This window comes from Akebia trifoliata, chromosome 10 (genome assembly GCF_017979445.1).
Source record: "Akebia trifoliata isolate Shusen 1 chromosome 10, ASM1797944v1, whole genome shotgun sequence".
Taxonomy (NCBI): domain Eukaryota; kingdom Viridiplantae; phylum Streptophyta; class Magnoliopsida; order Ranunculales; family Lardizabalaceae; genus Akebia; species Akebia trifoliata.
In genome coordinates, this window is record NC_141384.1 from 31,445,107 (window position 1) to 31,466,852 (window position 21,746).

General features: G+C 34.4%; 2 protein-coding genes and 1 long non-coding RNA gene across 3 annotated transcripts; 2 read left to right on the forward strand and 1 right to left on the reverse strand.

Annotated features, from left to right (window-relative positions):
- The first annotated feature begins 4,589 nt into the window (after positions 1-4,589).
- Positions 4,590-6,779, forward strand: LOC147393902 (uncharacterized). The gene is made up of 2 exons (XR_015181931.1): positions 4,590-4,942; positions 5,338-6,779. It is a non-coding gene; the product is annotated as an uncharacterized LOC147393902 (long non-coding RNA).
- A 2,351-nt stretch (positions 6,780-9,130) lies between these two features.
- On the reverse strand, positions 9,131-14,388 carry LOC147393903 (EIN3-binding F-box protein 1-like). Its single transcript, XM_086456984.1, has 2 exons — positions 14,147-14,388; positions 9,131-12,166 (listed from the first exon to the last, which is right to left on the reverse strand). Exons 1-2 carry the CDS (start codon positions 14,157-14,159, stop codon positions 10,272-10,274), a joined length of 1,908 nt encoding a protein of 635 aa, XP_086313110.1. The 5' UTR covers positions 14,160-14,388; the 3' UTR covers positions 9,131-10,271.
- Positions 14,389-16,393: 2,005 nt separating this feature from the next.
- Positions 16,394-17,362, forward strand: LOC147393904 (uncharacterized). The gene has a single exon (XM_086455147.1). It carries the CDS (start codon positions 16,394-16,396, stop codon positions 17,360-17,362), a length of 969 nt encoding a protein of 322 aa, XP_086311273.1.
- Positions 17,363-21,746: the final 4,384 nt, after the last annotated feature.

The window sequence follows — 21,746 nt, forward strand, 5'->3', positions numbered from 1 at the left end:
CATTTCCTTGGTAATAATAATGTGATTGAAAATGAAAGACAAAGCATGATGTTTGTTAGTTAAAAAATGTTGACCTACGTAAGCTTCCTTTTTCTTTCTCTGTAGTTTTTGCCATTTTCAACTACTACAATACCTTTTCTTTAGGCTGTGTTTCGATTGAGAGAAATGGAGAGAAGAGAAACTCAATTTCTCTCCACCATGCTTAGATTGACAAGAGAGAATTTTGGACAACTTTGAAATTTTAAAATATCTTAAAAGAGATCTAGGGGGCAGAGTTGGCATTATAAAATGTTTTAAAAGGGTTTCTCTCCATTTCTCTCTTTTTCTCTCCAATTATTTTTTCTTCTCTCCCCCACTTAACAATCGAAATAGGAGAAATGTAGAGAAACTCATTTATTTTCTTTTCTCTCCATTTCTCTCAATCGAAACAAAGCCTTAAGGTTAGTTATTTATATGATTTAGATATGTGCTCCGTGTTTTTGTGAATATTTAAGATATCCCCATCTTTTCGAACTAATGATATAGCTCTTTTTTGCGAGACGACCCTTGTTTTTAATTTTTAAGTTCAAACCACTAGAACATTTTAAGTTTTTTGGAGAAATAGAATACAATGCAATTTGAGAAGCAAAATCAAGGGTTTTCGGCTTGATATTAGGATGAGATTGAAAATCAGGTTGAAGTTGTTAAAAGAATTTATAAATATGGTGACTTACCATTTCATGAACTAAATTTGAAGAATTTACAATTTTGGCTCACGGTCCATTTTAATTACCAAAATATGAATGATAACGAATTCACAGGTTGAAAGTGACTATTTCCAATTAGTCACTTTAAACATGCGAAGTAATTCTTTTAAAACCTTTGAATTCGTTATCATTCACATTTTGGTAATTAAAATGAATAGTGAGTTAGAATTGTAAATTCGTCAAAAGTTTATCATTTTTTCATAAATATCACTTATAAATAATATTAAAGAGCTTGAAAATGATTGATTTTGAAAAAGAATAATAAGGGTTTGAGTAGGATCTAGATGGTTGAAGACGGGGGCATTTAAGTCATTTGCCTAGTATTCCATGAAAAGGGTGACGTCAAAGGGTGATAGGGTTAAAAGGATAGGAGTATCTCAAATATCCAAGAGTTTGAATAATAATTGATTAAATAAAAAATCTCCCTTTGTTTTGACCTTGTTAACATCGGAGCGACTTTCGTTATATTTTACATAGACGATATAGAATTGGTGAGAAAGTCTTCGTTTGACCTTGTCAACCTTAGAACGACTTTCTTTCCTACGATCAAGATCGTTAGATTTCCTTGGGATGAGATGACTGCGACACAGCTTATTTATTTAAAAATTTCGACAAATTGCGTTGAACTTTCTACTCTTTGTCACAAGTATCGAGAACTCTGTAAAGGTGTTTCTGACTGGACCACGTGGCGTTCGAGTAGACAGAAGGTTTGGGCCTGATGTTGTTGCAGTGTGACAGCATATCTCACGGGCACCGACTATCAAATTCTTCAATTATATTTGTTTTATTATTTTTTTTAAATGACTAATAAAACAAACAAACAACATTGTTATAAATTAAAATAATTCTAAATTGACCTTAAGATTCAATCGATATCGCACATTCTAACGTGAAAGTGTGATAAAATCATATATGCTTTTTATTGAGATACAAGTCTAAAAGAATCTATGAGGTACAATCTTGAGGTCACTCCAAAATGACTCTTACAATAAGTATCACTATAAAATGAATCACAAGATTTCGACTTTGGATGGTCGAGCATGATTCATTTCGTCATTCTTAAAATTTTAGGTTGAAATGTAATTTGTATATTATTGTAAGTTAGATTGATTTCATGGTGCCATTGGATGAATGTAAGTATGTCTATTTGGTGTCAAATAGAATTGGACTACTAGAAGAACATGATTTTGAGAAAGGCAATATGATTTTCATATTGGGAGATTCTTTCATAATCAATTGTTTTAATGTTTTTAGAATATCGAGATATATTTTATTCAAGTGACTATTATATATCATATTATATTACAAAAATTTGTTAGTGCCTATGGCATGAACATCCTTTTTAAGGTTGATGGGTAAAAAATGAAAGATAATAAAATTATTAGTGTATTATTAAAAATGAGTATTAGAGAAAAGACAAGAAAGTTAGAGGGATATTCTTAGAAAATATGATAAAATAAGAAATATAAAAAAGTTGAAAAAGTATTTTTCAAAATGAAATAAAAAAAAATAACAATAAAGTGAAAAAATTTCCTCAAGATTCATAAGAAGATTAAATTCCAACCACTCTTTATATGGGGGGATAAAGAGAGTGGGATGTAGCGTTGTGTATATAAATTGTTATATATCATCACAATTGAATAGAAATTTATGACCATAATATTGTCCTTCAAGTTTGGATTAGTAGAATATCCATTAAATATAAATTAATATCTTTTAAATTAAAATGTATAGTCAATTGGGATTTTCCTTTACTTTCTAGAATTTGGAACGGTCTAATTGTCTACTAAACCCCCGTACCATTCATGCCAAATTCTTAATAGTTCTCTATCGAAAGACCATAACCAATGATAATTATTGAAAAGTTTCATTGTCTTCTTTTTTTAGAGCGGACAACTGAAATTATTTAATGAACTTTGACAAATCTTATGGGCTTTTATGTCGATTAGCACGTTAATCTAATAAAAGAAAAAAGATTGTCAATGATAAATATATAACCAAAATTTAAAGAAATTTCAACAAATTATTTGCAAAACAAAAAAGTAGAACAAATCATTTACAAGAGTATTTAACTCCAACCTATGCGTATCAAGTAAAAATAAATTTTTTATTACAAATCATTGGCAGATGCAAATGATTTGTAGGGATTTAGTGAAAAAAGTAATTTGTACGTGAGTGTGGGACCATAAATTTAAAACGCTTAATAAATAAATCAAGTATGCAGATCGTATGCACTCAAGGCTGAGGATTGAAGTCCTCTCACAACCCAATACACGCCACGTAAATTGTAATTCAAGGTTGTTTAAAAAAAAAAAAAACAAATTTAAACACTAATTACTTGGATTATGACTTACGTGATGTGTAGTGGAGATGTGTGAGGAAAGTTTCAGTCCTCCTTCTGGTAGCATACGATCTGGACTCATAAATCAAAGCCCAATAAATGGCCAATGAGAGCGATAAGAGTGAATGAGGCGTTAAATAGACTCTGACCTACGTGTGGGGTCTTCGTCTCGAAATCCACGACAGTGTAAAAGATGTGTCAAACGAGGGCTATTCATCGCAGACAAAGTACCACACATTATCTTCACCCAAATGTGCAGTGTGGGTGGAGTGACGAGATGAACAAATAACATACCAAATTGTATCGCTTGACTTTTAGGATCAGTGATTCGATTGTGGTTCAGACTCCTTGATCCTTACACACCCCCGATTAAAAAAATTTCCAATGTACCCATTTGATACTTTTTCACCTTGGTTGTTGAGTGGGTGTCCAATGTTTTTGATTTTTTAAATTACCAATTTGAGTGTATTTTATGATTATTTTGTCACTTTGAACTTGAATATTTTTCTAATCAGTATTTAAAGTATTTGATAGAATGCAATGAAAAAAAGAATACCAAGATGCATCAAATTATTTCTACGAAGAAGATTATGATAAATTTGATAAGATCAAATTAGATTATGATCCCATTTGGATAATAAAAAAGATATTGTTGAGGTAACATTAAAATGTATATCATGAGCGAGAAGTATCTATGGTTATGTGTGCACCACCATATTAAAATGTAAGAATCGCTGTACATGTCAATGTTACTCTAGCACGATTCTAATAAAAACTAAATCTTATCCTAATCAAATGGGATCATAATCTAATTTGAACTCATCAAATCTATTATAATTATTACGTGAAAACTAAAAAATTTGACAGAAAAAATTGGTAGGCTATAAGGCCCACGAATTTTAGAAATTTAATTTTACTGGTTTAGGACCGTTGAAATTCTTGATGTTCCAAAATTGATGATTTAGAATTATCAAATTTCTCCCATCCTTCATTAATTTCATAATGTTGACTTGTTGAAATTTTCTTTTGATAATGAAAAATTCAATATCAATTTAACCTCTTGATCCGTCGAATTTTATGAAATTTGATAGTCCAAGACTGTCAAATTTAAACATTTTTCACATTACAAATTTTCTTCATAGAAATGATTTGATGCATCTTGATATATCTTATTTCTTTGCATCCTTTAAAATTCTTTAAAAACTGGTAAGACAAATATTCAAGTTCAAAGTGACATAATAATCAAAGCATCTACAACATATTTTCAATAACATAAGACTTAGCTCTTAACAAATTGGATTGAAAAAAAAAAAAAGATTCATTCAACAAATCTCGAATGTTTTAGTTAAGGCTTTGTTAGTGCTACTTTTTTGTTGAGATCACAATTTAAATCAAGGGTCGATGTTAGGATTTTAATATCGTAGTCTATATTTCGATGATGAAAGTGAGAAGAGAGAGAGAGAGAGAGCTGTGGTCATTTCTGGAACAGCTGTAGGGTAAGGTCTACTGCACACTTTTGTCTTTTTAACATCGTTTTTGCTCTCGTAGCTTTTTATTTCTCTCTCTCTTCCTTCCTTCAAGGGTAGGGCTTTGCTTTCTTATAATACCAAATCATTCTCTTTAAACGAAGGCGAGACTCTTGGGGGTTGGAAAAGCAGTGGACTTTGTGATGAGGAAGCTTCCCCGTTGAGGGGTATGTTGTCTGGCTCGAGGACACAAATTTTATAGTTCTTCAGCCATTGATCTATCTATCTAGGTCACTTGATCTGTAGTTTGTGTTGTCGGACCAGGCTTCATTCCTCCCAATTACAGCTTCCCCTTATTTCCTACTTAGATCATGGGAGCAGATCTGAAGGTGGGCTTTCTTTAATTTTTATTTTTAATTCTCACAAAAGAAAAGAAAAAAGTTCTGAACTTTGTTTGCATTTTCTATATGGATTTTTTGTTTTTTAGAAATAATGGTTGGTAGGTATGAGCAGATTGTGGTAATGATGAAGGATTTTGACTGTATTTTTGTTCTTCCTTTTCTGACGAGAACGGAGAAATGTTTTCATCATTGCTCTTTGATTTTTATTTTTTAATTTTTGTCGTTCAACGTGGGGTGTGTGTGAGCTTCCTGTCAGGCTTTAACACTCGTGTGTATTATATAATTGGGTTTATCGATTTTCATGATAATTTCAAGGATCTGATGAGATATGTTCAGATCCGTGCTTAATTCTCATGTTTTCTCTCTCTGTCTTTCTTTTTTAGGGTTTAATGGTGGAGATCTCTAAAGTAAGATACCCATGCAATTCTTCTTCAAGCTCTGGTTCCGAATTATTCTTCTACTGCCAACCTGATTTTTATTTTTTTTCCATGTAAAATTTTAGATGTCTTTTGATTATTGATCCAAGATTGATCGACAATTGAACTTATCAATGGTTTTTTTTCCTGATTTCTTTTTTTCCTTCCATTGGTTAGTAAATCTTCAACCTCTCTACTTATTTTATTCTACACTTGCTACTAGATGTAGTGGGTGTTGTTGTAGAGCTCTGCAATTTTCGTCCTTATTATACATTTATATCTAATTATGACCACTTGTTGATTCGAAAGAATATTAGGGGTGTTTATATTCTTGCATGGCTGAACAGGGAGAGAGTTGCATTGAGAATTTAAAGAAGAAGTTAAGTTCGAATAATAACTTTGCAGTAGAGAATCCATATTCTGATTTGTTTCTTTAAGCAAAGATCTATCTTTCTATTATCTTTTCAAGATATGCCTTTTACATAGAATTGTGATCTATCTTTAGATATCATTTCGAGATACTTTTAGCTGTTTAGAAGTGTCTCTTGAAAATGTTTTTATTGCTTGAAAAAAGGTGAAAGAATATTTCCTTCAAGAGTTATAGATACATGAACAAGTTTTTTTTTTTTTTCAGACGCAGCCCACTAGCACCATTTTATACCAAGTCTGAAACCCTAAATTTCTTCATCTACAAGTTTCTCCTGAACATTTTATGATTTTCTTCGAAAGATAAAGTTAAGTAATTTTTTTTATCTGTCCTTTAAAGGGTCACATACATCATATGAAGTTGTAGTTCAGATGCTACCCATTCTTTATCTGTGTTCTTATTGGAGATTTTTACAGTTTTAAGGTGAGACAAAAAATTGGGTCTCTCAACAAGTAAACAAGTTGCATTGTAAAGGTAGCTGACGTGTCTAAGAGATATAACGTGTAGATGACGATTGAGAAGAGACAAGAGTTTTATTGGGGGTTGTGGCCTTATTAGTACATGAAATTTCGAGCTGAGAGGTAAGTGGGTTTATCACGCTTAACGAGTTGCATTGTACAGGTAACTCACTTATCCATTTGATTTTTTTTGTTCGAAACCTAATATTTCTATATTAATGAACTTTATTTGACTATTTGTAGCTTTGATGCTGACATGTAAGATGAGTTCTATTCTTTTTGACAGAGCTCGAGGATAATCAACAACGAAGTAAAATAAAAAAAAGCCACTACGGAAGATTAAGCAGTCCAAGCAATCGTACACAAATCCAAAGATCTTTTTTTAGTCGATTAAGTGTTAAGTTTGGAGATAAGAAAAATTACACACATCATTTTTATTGTACTTGATTGTTAATTAGAGGATCATACTGAGATTTATATCTTTCATTTTATCAAAATTAATAAAATTATTTACGATTTTCTTTTACGTATTTAGAGGTAGATTGTGAAATTTGTTGTCAACAAATAATAATTCATGTTTTAGAGTGATAGAATTTTTCACTGGTGACCAACCTAATAGAAACTCTCTCTTTAATTCATGTTTGGAACTGGTAATTTGAGGGTTAGAAAATACCATAGGTGAAGTTAAATTTCATACTGACGAAAAAAAAAAAAAGAATTAATATCATGACTGAAATGATAGGCCGTTGAAAATTCAATTGGTCATGGTCAACTCAGTTTTTGTTAGTTGATTTGAGTTGTTGAAGCATAGATAAAAAGATTGTAGTTAGGGATTAATTGGGTTTGTTATTTGTCTTACAAAACAAAGTTTGATTTTTTATTTTTGTGGTGGGAAAGTAAGGGATTTGTAGTTAACAAAGGTGAAAGTGGGTTCGATGTGACTTTAACCTAGGTAATGGGATCAACTCTCCTAAAACATTATCAACTTATTTAAGTGGTCATCAGCTTTATGTTTTCATCTTTGATCTTACAAATTAAGGTAGAAAGCTAGGGCAGTCCATTGTATAGTTTAAACCCCACTTCCTCACCTCAAATCTTTTCATATAGATCTCTTTCCAAGTTGTGTTAAGATTTGAGGTGTGGAAGTGGTGTTTAAATCTTCCCGTTTGATTAGTCCCTTTTTAATTAGGATATGGATAAAACCTTATTGAATCCGATCCTTCACATGAATATCAAAGAATCTTTTTTTGTATACATTTAACGAAGCTCTATGTGGTAATATCTGAATTGTGGGACGTAGATTTTAACCCTCTTCCATGGTTGTATGCGAAACAGTTCCAATTTTGAAAAGTTGTTAGAATTTTGGGAAAATTTCTTCAAAGTACTTGGTAGAGGGATTTCTTTCTAATTAATCCCTAAGTTTTAAGGCTTCTCTTGATAGTTCATTTAGGAAAAATTTTCTTTCTAATCAGTCCCTCAACCTCACTCCCCACATTTCTAACAATTGAAATGCCGAATGTGCCCTAACCATTTGAACTCATCCTTTTCATCCGAAAAAAAAAGAGAAGGACTTTCGACATACTAATTGAGTTTCAGAGACTCTTTTCCAACATAAAGGACTTGAGAAGGAAGGATAAACTATTTTCAAGGGATTTTTCAAGCATTTTGTTGATGTATGTAAAAGACTAGAATTCTTTTACTTCGTTTTTAGATGTAAGTCGATCAAGTGGTGAGCTAGAGAATAAATAATAAGTAATGAGCTCGACAATAAAAATGATGACCTCGACAATAATGAGGGACCATTAAGAAATAAAAAATTCACTAAATGGACTGTTAAGTTACTGTGCAAAACTTAAGGGCTATTTTGAAATAAATCCTATTTTTCATAGAATTTTTTTTTTTTTTTTGATAAATAGCATTTCATTAAAAACAACACTAGGCCAGTCGAGGTGACCAACCTAGCAAAACCTTACAGATATGACGCTACTCACTAGAAATACATCGAATCCCATCCCAATTGAAGATAAAATCTTCAAAGAAGATCCCCCTAAATTTTTCATAGAATTTTATACTAGCAAAACCTTTCATAGAATTTTATAATTCAATAAACTACTAAAATGAATCTATGCCCAATAACTTTTAAAGGCCAATAGTATTACGCCATAAATATATTGATAGGCCTAACATGGCCGAGATTTAACGGGTAATAAATTTTTGAGCCCGATCCTATCTTTATGGACTCAAGATCAAGGCCCAAACGCTGAATATTTCGGACAGGCCTAGCCAAGTTAGCCGAGTGAGCAGGATTGTTTATTTCGTACATTAATTGATCTTCTTATAGCACTTTTTCACTGTTTGTCGTTCATTCCTTTCATACTGTTTACTGAGCATTTGGTAGGAAAGTTAAAGAAGAATTTTGAGATCACAACTATATAATGAAGTTTAGATATGGAAGATTTGAGTCAAAGCTTCGCCCAAGTTTTGTCATGGATGACATCTTTTTATTCATACTGTCATTTATATGCACACGGTCTTGGGTACGTGGCTGATGTGGCAAGGGCACAGAACCATCAATCGTTTTCACCAGGATACACAGGAAAAAGATTTATGATGGGGTTCTGTGCCCTTGCCACGTCAGCCACATACCAAGAACGCGTTCATTCATCATTATTCATATTTCTATTACCCCCTTTTGAGCGCGTTCATTCATCATTATTCATATTTCTATTACCCCCTTTTGAGGGAAATCATGGATGTGGTGTTGCCAAAGCTTCATTGATAGCCTTAACAAACTTCCAGTGGAGTGTCTTGGTTAAAACCACAAACACACACATACACACATGCCCTGGAAACTTACACAAATCCAATCTATTATTTCTGATCTATCTTTGCTTTGTAATTTATACAATTGAGAGCTTGTAAATCTGCAATCAACCTGAACATGCTGCGATAAGCTCATTGTGTATGGATGCTACCCTGTGGGTGCTGTCAATATTGGCCATGCACGTGCACGTGCCTTGAGCAACCGTCGACTTGGTCAATCTCCTATACTCTCGGGAGTGACTAGAATGTGGCCCACGACTTGATAACTCGTCTCCATGTTTCCTAAGGCTGAGGAATGTCACCAACGACCACCTCGGAATGTGGCACGACAGCAACGTGTACTGTAGCTTTGATGGAGAGCCTCAGTCATAAATAGCTCCATTTTTGGTCCCCAAGTTCACTGATCTGATTCCTATTAGTATATATACACCATCTAAATACGGTGAATGGAGCTTGGAAGTGCCAAAGAGAGAGTGAAACAGTGAAAGGGAGTGTTTGTGCATCAATGGCCGGAGGTTAGTTTTCTTGGCTTTTTTCATTTTCGATTCTCATTTACTTTTAATTCCGCATTCTAGGATCATAATTCAGTTCTCAGGTGCTCCATCAACATAACCGTTGGGATGTTAGGTATTCCCAAGAGAGGTGTATTCCTAGGAAAAAAAAATTGTATTAATCCCTAAAAGATTGGAATTGATCTCTAGAAAATCTATTTTTTCCTCAAATCTTAATGGTCAAGTTGAGCCTCAATGGTACGTAGGTTGATGCTAGAAAAGTCCACAAAAATGTTGAGGACTTTTAACCAATATCCAAATGTTGGTTATAACAAACATTCCAAAGATTATTAGTGAATGTCACTCTACCTTGAATGAGAGAGCTCTCAACCAAATGTCTTCAGTAATTAAAAGTCTTCATTAATTAAGGCCATTACGAGCTCCAAACTGGCCTTTAAGTTTGTCTAGGTCCAAGTCTAAACAGACTGCGAGAGCCCATGAAGTTATAAGTTATTAGGCCCAAGTCTGCTGCCTCTTGGCAACAGTTACTATGGAAGAATTTACATGTCTCATACGTTATGAGGGAAGAAAAAACAATAAGGTTCCTATATTAGAGTCCAAAGTGCATTAATTTTTAACCTCATGAAGGGGAAGCCTATGTGATAATAAAACATGCAAACGAAGTTGCAAAAAGCAAGGAAACTAATACAAAACATCACACCACCAAAGAGTTGCTCTCACTGAATCGATGGCCTCCTTTGTTAATCCATAAGTATGCTTGACATTCAACCCAATCAAACTTCCACCCATCATCTCAAGATATTGCAAGCTACGATCTGTGATCTCCATACAACCAGCTAGAGAGAGCACCTCTAAATGTTGCCTCCGACATGTTGCCAAGGTAAACACACCCTGGTCACGAATCCCACATTTGGAGAGATCCAAGTCTAGCAAACACGGGCAAAGCTCTGCGATCATCTTCAAGCTTTGATCACTTACCTTCTCACATCCATCTAACATCAATTTTCGAAGCCTTTTTCCAAATGAGCTAGTTATGGAAAATATACCCAGATCTGTAATTCGAGTGCACCCACTTAAATCCACACTAATCAAGCTCGTCGGCTCGGTCCTGATTGTTTCTTCAAGTGTTATAATACCTCTATCTGTGATAGATTTCTGTCCTATAAGGCTGAGGTGCTTAACCTGTGCACAAGCATGGGCAATCCATGACAAGAAAGAGTCTCCAATTCCATAGCATTTCTTCAGTGTCAAAGAATGCAAACAAGGAAATTTTATGATTGGTGTACTTGGTCTGCAAGAGGGTGGGTCGTCTGTTATATTTTGACATCTCACCAGTGATAACGCCTTTAAATTATCTCCGCAATTCATGAAAACTTCGATCAACCCATTCCATGTAACATTACTACATTCCTCTAGTTTGAGACTCTCGAGCAAAGTAGTTGATTTGGTTAGCACGTTTAGATCCCTATCAGTGAGCGTCTTGCAGTTTTGGATGGATACCTGCTTCAATCCAATGAACCCTTCTCCGATTCCCTTGAAGCTCATATTGTTTAAACCAGAGCAAGATTTCAAAGAAAGTAGCTTCAGCTTCTTGTGGACTTGTAATAAGGAAAACCCTAATTGAATAACGACGAAAACGTCTTCCAGATACAAGTAACTCAGATTTCTTCCATGACAATCGATAGCGTGAAGAACACAATCACCTATACTCATTGAGACAAGCTTAAGCTTCTCCAACTTGGGTAAACCCGAAATAATTGAAATAATTCCCATGTCCCCCACAAGTGGACACTTCACCAGAGAGACCCTCTCAAGTTTTACAGAGTATCTTGTGAAAGAAACGAATGATGAATCTCCAATAAGAGGGCATGATTCTAGAGTTAAGTTTGATAAATTAGGGCAATGTTTAGCAATGGTGATGAGGCCACTGTCGTCGAGCAATGGCAAGTTAATTAAATCAAGCTTCTCCAATGAACTGCAACCTTTTGCAATCAATTCAATTCCCTTACCAGTGATCCTAGTACAATCCCAGAGTGCGAGAGACTTCAAGCTTGGAGAGGCTTGGGCAGTGATGCTAAGACCAAAATCAGTGATTCCTTTGTTGGGGAAGCTTCCTCTAATACTAAGCTCACTTAATTCTCCTTCAGGGAAGATTCCGCCGGTGACTTCAGCTAGGCTTGTATCATTTGCTTTCATTCCTTCTAAGCATCTTGAAATTTCAATATTTTTTGACTCTCGCATGCCAAAGGGACTGCTATGCATTTCAATGTAGTTGAATTCGGAACTTTGCATGTATGTTTGTAAGATGAGCCACTTCTTTGACACAGCGGCACAAGAGCATCGGTCTCTAGTGGATGGAAGAAAACTGAAGATCTTGACGATGCAGTTGTCAGGTAGGTTATTGATGAGATCTTGGGGGGTGTTCGTATTTTCATTATGGGGGAGATTTAGAAGTTTAGATTTCTTTCTAGGTGAACCAGTGTTGTTGTGAACTCGTTTCGTGTGAGGTTTGTAGATTTCTTTTTGATTGAATAGAGTTTTTTCATCACTTCCTTCTCCTTCTCCATTTGCAAACCCTAGAATAAGAGCAACTCATTTAGCTCAATTGTATGTAATTGTTAAATTGCATTCACGTGGCATCCAAAACCATGTATTATGATGTCACAGGAATGAAACTAGTTCACTTTTTATTATTGTTTTAAAATAACTAAAATGAAGAGCGGTGATACAATTCATTGGACACTGTTCAACACTGCACTGACATAGCAGTGCATAGATAACCATAGATTTATTTCCTCGCGATGCAAGTTAAAAAATTAACAGTTATCTATGCACTGCCGCATCAGTGCAGTGGTGAACATAGGGTCCAACGAAGGCAATCCATCATTTTTCCTAAAAAGTTGTGGTAATTAAACTACCTTTGTTGGGCCTTGCATTGAAGTTGTAGTCCACAGAAAACCATAGATTTATTTCTTCTAAGATACAAGTTAAAAAATCAACGGTTCTCTTCGCACTATCATGCAGCGAAGTGTGAAAAACAATGGCCAACGAAGGTGGTCCATCATTTTTCTTAAAGAGTCATTATAAACTCCCTTCATTGGACACTACATTCAAATCAACACCGACATGATAGTGCATAGATAACCATAGATTTATTTCCTCGAAATGCAAGTTAAATAATCAACAGTTCTCTGTGCACTTCCATGTCAGCGCAGTGTTGAACACAATGTCCAATGAAGGCAAACCATTAGTTCTTGATTGGAAATTGCATTGATGTGATACTGTACAAATAATCATAGATTTATTTCTTCGAGATACATGTTAAAAAAAATAAATGGTTCTCTATGCACTGTCACGTCAATGCAGTGTTGAACACGGTGTCCAACGAAGGTAGTTCGTCATTGTTCCTTAAATTGAGTTGTTTTACAAGTTAAAGTGACTTCCTTCGACACTGCACTCAACACACTTAGACGTGGTTAAAAATCTATGGTTCTCTACACACTGCCTCGTTAACACAGTGTTGAGCAAGTGAGAAGTAAGTTAGTTCAACATTTTTCTTTTATATTTGGGAGTTTGGTGGTTGTGTTTTTTCCAAAAGAGTGGGATAATATGACACCCACCCCCATCACAAAATCGTAGATCATTTGCCTAGGGATACACAAGCAAAAGATTTATGATTTATGTATCCCTAGGAAATGGTCTACGATTATGGGGTGGGGGAATTAGAAAATCATTACACTTTTGAAAACCCTGAATCAAGCTGTTTGTTTTTTTTAGTTACGAGTTTTACCTTTAAATCAAGACGTTTTTGGTGGCATGTGGCAAAGCACTCTTAATAAGATTTCACTCGGTCAGGCTAGAAAAATACAGTTTCCAAAACACCCTTGGAAAAATCTCTTTTCCTAGAGAAAGACATTTTTCTTGGGAATCATACCATCACAACCGACGGTTGTCGGTGAGACTAGCATTTTCGTAAAGAGTACCCTCTTGATTTGATCATGAAAATTAGAGATGCCTCCATGCGGTTTAAAAGTTCAAAATCATGACATAACCCTTGACTTTAGTCTTGCATAAGAAAGTAATGCAAAAAATGGTCAAAGTACCATCATTTTCAACTTCTTGACAAAACCTTTGATTTTCTTTTCCAAAAACACATTCAAAGACAATTTTTTTTTTTATTATACAAAAACCTATTCAAGCTTGTCTTCAACCTCCCCCAAAAGCCAATCTTGTTCTTCAGCTTAGATGGTTGAAGGATGGGTTTTTGGAGAAAAATCAAGATTCTTGAAAAAGGTTGAAGGGGAGAGAGCATTTCAGTTATTTTACATTAGTATCATATGGAAGACTGAAGTTGAGACCCAGGGACATGGGAATATCAATTCTACATTAGGGTTTCTCAGATTAATGAAGATAGAATTAAAAGTCCCTCATCACCAACACAATACAAATCACGAACTCACTTATAAAAACAAAAGAATTCTAAAGAAATAGTTTGACTAACCATCAGTAACTCAAACTAAATCAAAACTAAAAAGAAAAGAATGAGAGAAGCAAACCTTCAAGATACATTGATTCCTCCAACTCAAGAACAATGAGACGAAGTAGAAGACCAAGTTAGCAAAATTCTCAGCTGCTCAACATGAATAAATACAGAAGATAAATCTGCACAGAAAGGAAGAAAAAAAAAAGGCCCTTCTTTCAAAAGCAACCATGCAATAGATTCCTCTCTAAGCCCCAATGCATGTTTTAGTTAGGACAAGTGTCTCATCTCATAACTGAAAAGAGCGGAAAACACGAAAAAGAAACTCCATGAATAAAAAAAAATAAAAAAGTGGGAGTAAATTCAAAATCAGAGTTGTCTACTCTTCCAAGTTCATTCACCTATGCAATGTCCCTCTCTTTCTAATAGTAATTATGACTGGGATCTTCTGTCTGTATGGAAGATGTTGATGGTTCAACGTATCATATATAGGAAAACATGCATCCCCCTATTTTTAGCGGTAAGTGTCACGTTTGACTAAGTGAAGTAAGCCAAACCCAAAGTCTTGCCTCTGTGAGGACTTAGCGAGAGATTCGTTCCCCTTAACCGAAGTTTCTAACAATTAAGTGTACGTTTTAAACATGCCCCCAACGCACGCAGACATGCCACCTGGTACTATTTTGCATGGCCGACAGTATTGTGACCTAAATATACTCAACCGCCTGATAAGAATTTATTACATTTTTATGTTTGTTTTGATCGGTTATTAGAAAATTAAAATGATTTGATTACGAGTCTTAGTCTTAGAAAGAGGAAAACTACAAATGTTCCTTGACCCCAGTCTTTTGTTTTAGACTAATACATTCTTCTTTGACCTATAATAAAAAATTCAAAAAATTTCTTCTTAAAACCAATCATCTTCAAACTCTTCAATTTTTACTATTTTTAATATAAAAGAAAATTAAAATATACAAATTATGTCAAACAAAAATAAATTTTAAATATAAAAGTATACTTAAGAGTTAAATAAAATAAATATTCCGAAGAAAAGAAAATTAAAAATGCAAATGCTACACACAAAGCTAAAATAAAATCAAGATAAATAAATATGCATGTAACAAGCTTAATAATCTAAGAAATTGTAAGATATAAAGTATAAAAATAAAAGGAAAACATATGAATGTATTTAGGTAATTTGAACATATGATTCATTTGAAATGCATGTTCATTTTACTTATATATTTTATAAAGGAAGATTAAATATAGGATTCTTTTCCTTTTTCAAAGCTGAGTTACCCTCTACTAAAGTTAAAATTTCAAGATGGGTAAAAGAATTGGAACACCTCCCAAGCTTTCACATTCTTTGCATTAATTTGAGAAGTTAGTTTAATTTCTTGGGTTAATCTACTAGGACTCCTATAGGAAAAAAGTTTACTGTAGCTTTGATAAGAAAAAATAAATGTCATTGGTTGATAAAATTGGTGAGACGGATCCTTCAACGGTGGATGCATTGTAAGAGATGATCAAAGATAATTGATGTTTGTCTCATTCTTTGTTTTCTTGGGCGTGCCACGGACAACATGACAGATTGTAGGGCTCTTTAGAAGTACTTAAGGATATTCAATGCCAGATACAAAAATGATTATTATTGATTTGTGGATGCATCTTAATCTTGAGGGAGCCACTTAAAAATCTATTTGTTTTATGCGTGTTGGCATTTTCTTCTTTATAAGTTTGGATCGATTTCTCAACATATATAAGACTTAATTCCATAGATTTAGCGGGTCTTCGTGAACCCACGGTTACCATATAATTTTTTTTTGTAAAGATCGTAGGATTACTAATTGAAGTATAGAATTCAATTTATAAACAAAGAGGGTAAGACACTATCGAATAATCCGTCCGGACTGGACCCGGTCCGGTTTATAAAACACTGGTTGAAGATGGAAGCAAAGTTGTGTGGGTTATCTTAGTTTGTACCAATGGATGTAAATTTCTAACCATAGAATCCCGAAATTGGAGGACCCTATTCATAACATCACCACCCTCTCCTCTCTCTCCGCAGCTAACTACGTCAATCGATAGCACTGTACCAGCCTGGTTTCGACCTTTGGGAAAGGGGGCAATACCCCCCTTCTCCTCCCAAGCACCAAATGCACCACCAAACATCTTCTTCTTCACGTCTTCTCACGCAAAAAATTAATGAAGAATAACATCATCTTCATCTCTCTCCCATCATCGTCATCATCACCATTATCATCAACAACAACAACAACAACGATATTGAACCAATTTCATACTCAGAAGAAGAATCAAACGGGCGATGGTCCCACTACCATTACTCCTACTTTTCGACTCGTTTTCGGATCTAATCACCCTCTCCTTTATCTCTGCTATCCTCCTATTTTCCTTCTTTTGCCTCACATTCATCCTATATTTTCGTCTCAAGACACAACAATCTCATCATCTAAAAGATTTCAACTCTCTCTGGTCCGTTAGAATTCTTCTTGTCTCCTTTATCTGTCTCTGGGCTCTCACCGATCTCCTCCGTCTCCCTTTTATACGACGCCACGTCTTTCCTTATTTCTCATCTCTAACTCTAACCCAACAAACCAACTTATGCAAGATTCACGTTGTTTTGTCCCAAGGACTCTTCGAGCCTGGCTTCTTGGTCATCCTTCTCTTCTTCGTTAACTTCTCCATAAAGAGAAAGAATCCAGACGATACGTTCCGGAGAGCTATAGCAATTATATTCCTTTTTTGCCTCCCCATTATCTTGTTACAAGTATTCTTCGTTTTCTTTACGTCGACAAGCAACAACTTGCCTGAGGTCTTCTCTAGAAGTTTTGTGATCTTGAAGGGTTTCGGCTCTGGTGGTGACATGGTGTATTGCACGTATCCTTTGTTCAGTACGATTATCTTTGGCACATTTGCAACTATTTACGTGTTGTGTTTCTTGTTGGCTTGTTGGAAAGTGGTGTCTCTTGTAATTAATAAAGGGTTGAGGGTTCGAATCCACGTGCTTGCATCTGTGATTCTATTATCTCTTCCCACACAAATTGTGTTTCTTGCTGTATCGACTATGTGGGAACCATATGAAGCAACCTTCGATGGGCTCGGTCTTGTTGTGTTCCTCACAGTGCTATCATGCGCTATTGTTGGGGAGGGTATTCTGGTAATTAGGCCAATTGCAGATGCATTGGCCGTCGGAGGAACGAGCTGCCAGTGGAGGAGGGAAGACCGGTTACCGGTTGTGTTGGGAGGGAAACCGGTGGCAGTGAGTGACTGTTAGGACATCAAACCAATGGCTGAGATATGAGGATGTTATTTAATTCAGGATTCCTACTTAATTATTAGAGTTGAACCCATTTCAACCTTTGTTTGCTATTGAGGTTAGAAATTTCCGATCTTGAATGGGTCCAACTCCAAAGGGTATTTTGATCGTTCGGATGAGATCTTTGTGCCGATGACTGAATCAATTTCCTATTTCAATCTTCAAAAATGGGGAGAAAAAAAAACGGAAACCTTTTGTTTGGTTTATAAAATTTGAGATTAATTTGTTGGTATGTTAGGTTATCGAATGGTATATCGTGTTAATATTTTGTCCCATTTTCTTTTTCAATTTTAGCAATCGATATGCCTTATAAACTTCTTGATCATCATGTCTTACAGTTGCATTACTTATGAATATATGAATTTATTATTTTAGAATAATGAGGTATTTTCCCATAAATGAATTCGTGCGTTTCGACTTTAGGGCCTAAAATTAATTGTGCTGGGCTTCTATCTAAGGTCCAAGATTACGCCCAACCTCTGACCATAATAAAAAGTGGGCTTCAGGCTCATCCTACTATGGCCCTTTTTCTAATATAGGAAATTTGTATAGTTGAGATTATGAATTTAGAAACATCTTGTACACTAAAAGTAAAACAATGGCCATAGCTTTACGAAATCAAGTTGCATCCTATTGGGGGGTCCTTTTCATGGATCCATAGAAAAGATTTGCCTGTGAATTACTTGCTTTCCTTTCTACAAAGCCATAGCTAAGCTTTGGAACACAAACAATGGTAGTCAGATCAACTATCGCAAGTGATAATGCCATATGGTGAGCTATATATAGCTGAAGCACGCTACAATCAGATAACATTTGCATCTGATGTTGTAGCACACACTGCTGCTTCGCGGAATCTGTTAATCATTTTTGTTTAAATGAATTCTTTAGCATGTAATATTCAAAAAAGATATGTGGTTGTCTATTATTAGCTGTATTCAAATTAAAGTTTTAAAAATCTTTCACGGCATTTTTGAAAAGTCGGATCGTTATCTCGTAAAGTTGCAGAGTTGATTCAATTGTTGCACGACTTTAAATAAAAACTTCAAGCCAAAGTGATAGTATGTTGAGCAACTTAAAATTCAGATTGTCTACTTATCAGTTATAATTTTTGATAAGTCATTGATCAAAATATGTTCAAATTACACTCTATGAATGATTGGGCTTGCACGATGTGAAAAATGCCGATATTCGACGACCCAAGGTCCTTGAATTTCATAAAATTTGACTGACCAAGACGTGGAAATTTTCATTGTAGAATTATTTTTTTCAACGAGTTGAAACCGTCAAATTAATGGAGGATGTGAGAAATTTGTTGGCTCCAAGGCATCGAATCGAGGAACATTAAAAGTTTCAACAGCCTTGGTCTGTCAAAATTCGGTTTGTAAAATTTGTGAGCCTTGGCCATCTAATTTTCTTGTCAAAATTTCCAGTTTTCATGTAGTGTTGGGCTTAATTCGGGCTGGGTCTAGACTAGGATTGGGCTTGGATCTAACATTGGGATGGGTTTTCAGTCCATGGGATTTTTTTTTTTCCATTCTTAAATTAAAGCAGACAGAATTTTAAGGTGGAAGATAATTGATTTTGAAGATGAAAAATCAAGGATCTATTAGTAAAACAATCAAGATTTTTAATGTTATAGGTTGAAGATGAGGGCATCCTTGTCATTTTCTATTAGTCTATTAGAGAAGGCTGAGTTCAAGGGGAACATGTGATCGATATGAAAACATAGGGGGTGGTATCTAAAATATTCTCCAAAACATGGAGGGTGTGTCTACAAAACTTTAAGGAATTCATTTGAAAATTAATTCATTATTATAAGAGGATAATGTTTTAGAAATTTCAAATAATAATCTAGTCAGCTCTATAATGTGTTCTGCCATTTAATATAATTAAAGGTCATTTTTGTTATTTAAAGAGAAATCAATGTGATTTGTATCAACAATACTCACTGTTCTTTCATTACAATAATAAAGATTTTAAGCAAATAAACCAATGACTTGATTTGAGGATGATTTCTTTATTGAAAAATTTGTAAATAATGAGGAAATTTTGTTTCTTTAGGTTCTGTATGATTGTAGATAATTCCTTAAGGAATATGAATTCCTTTGAAAATGGTCAAATGAAAATATATTTCTTGAAAAAATGTATTCCATTGTTTGATTGCATCCAAGAAAATGTTAACAAGGAAGTTGAGTTTAAACTTAAGGGGTAAAGGAAACACTGAGATAATAATATTAGAAGACGAGAAAATCATTTACCTGAGAGATCATTTCCTACCCAATAAGAAAAGTCACTCAAAGGTGGAAAATTATTTTTGAAGATAAAATGCTCAATCATACAAAACCTTATATCATTTCATCTTTCTCTCCTTCCCCTTATTATTATTATGAATCGTGATTTTTTGACGCCACATTTGACATACGCCCCCATATGTGACATGGGCTAGAACCACAAATCTTTTTCCTCAGGATGTACAATTGCACATCCCCATAAATATGTGCAATTGTGTATCCTGAGAAAAATATCAATTGTTCTAGCATATGACACGTCAGGGGGTGCATTGGAGCTTATGTTAGAGGGAACCATTGGAAAATCATTATTCTATTATTATACCACAAAAAAAAAAAAAATGATATAATATACATCTATCTACCACTCACACAGTGAGTCACCCAAGAATACTATTATCTATTTTTTTAAGAAAAAAAAAAAAAAAAAACCTCTTTTAAGTGCTCTTCTTTTGAAAAAAAAAAAAAAAATTGATGGCTTAAAGTTGATGACAAGGTGTTGCAGGCTTCACACCCAAGAGAGTGGAATAGTGCATCATAATTCATGTTGCCAACTTTATTTAGTTGACATTAGGTCAGGATGAAGAAGAATTAGTTATAGAACAATGATGAATCCACGGGGTTGGATATGTAGTTGACACGGCAAGAGTACAGAATCATAAATCTTTTTCCTGTGTATCCCGATGAAAAAAATCTATGATTCTATGCCCTTGCCACATCAGCCGCGTATTATCACGACCCCTAGACAAATAATCCATTTCATACAATTAGAAGTCAGATATGCAGTGCCAGTCACAAATTTGTGGTTGATCTCTAGCCCAGGTCCTGCCACTATTATTAAGTGGGCCATCTGTGCAGTAGGATCAACATTTCTTTCTTCTTGTGTACATTAACTTTTTTATCATGATCAGTGTACACACATATCTACTCATATATCTACAACGTGTTTTGTCCAGATTGAACTGATTTTTGGTGAGGATGATCTCTATGATGAGGAGATCATCCTCACCAAAAATCAGCTTAATCCAAAACTTTTAATCTCGTATTTATGAGTTGGAGAATCGTGGACTGTTCATTTTTTATAAATAACTTTTGATGAGGTTGAAAGTTTCGGATTAAGCTGATTTTTGGTGAGGATGATCTCCTCGTCATAAAAATCATCCTCATTAAAAATTAGTTCAATCCGAAATTTTTAGTCATATAGAATAAAACATGTTGTAGATATATGTGTACATGAAACCTGACCCATATAGATATATAATAATTAAGGTCACCATCTCTTCTCCGCAATTTAAGCGACTTTTGTTGACAAAAATAATGATCTGGTTTTTTGATTTCAAAATGGAGTTGAAAGATCAACATTGGCTCTTGGGCGCGTGGTAGGCTGTCTCTGACTATTAAAAGATGACCGAAAATGGGAGCTGAGTGGGCGATGATACCTTGTGCTTTACTACTTATAGTTATTTTATTCCAAGAACGAACTTTACATTGATGTATCCGTTGCTTATTATGTGGGATACACTTTTGTTTTTAAATCTCTTTCACTTTTTTTTATTTTATTTTTTATACCAATATAATATGACCTAAATGACCCTATCTTCAATATCTGCTTAGAAGTCCATGTTTCTTTGTGAAACCCTTTCCTTAATAACATTTTTCTTTGCAATTCCCCATAAAAATGTGTATCCTGAGGCATATAGATCTATGAATACCGAACTAGTCACATCAAGAGAGTCAATTGAACATGCCACGTGGGGTAGCTAGATTAGCACGACTCTAAGATCATAGTAAGATTTTGAGCGCTACTAAGGATTGTTTTGCTCAAGTGGATTACCACGAGAAATCCAACAACACATTCCTTTAAGCTTTATCGAATTACTTAAATCTTATAAGAAAGAATAAAATTTTTCTTTTGAACTAGATCTAAGGTATTGAAAATGTACAACTACTGAACTTCGACATAACTCCCAAACTTAAAAATAAAATACAACTGTGAAAATAATTTTTTATTTTTTCAATAGTCATAGAATTTCATCCCCAACAACCCAAAGCAT

Coding starts and splice junctions, on each gene's coding strand:
- LOC147393904 (XM_086455147.1), top strand. CDS start 16,394: ATGGTCCCACTACCATTACTCCTACTTTTCGACTCGTTTTCGGATCTA.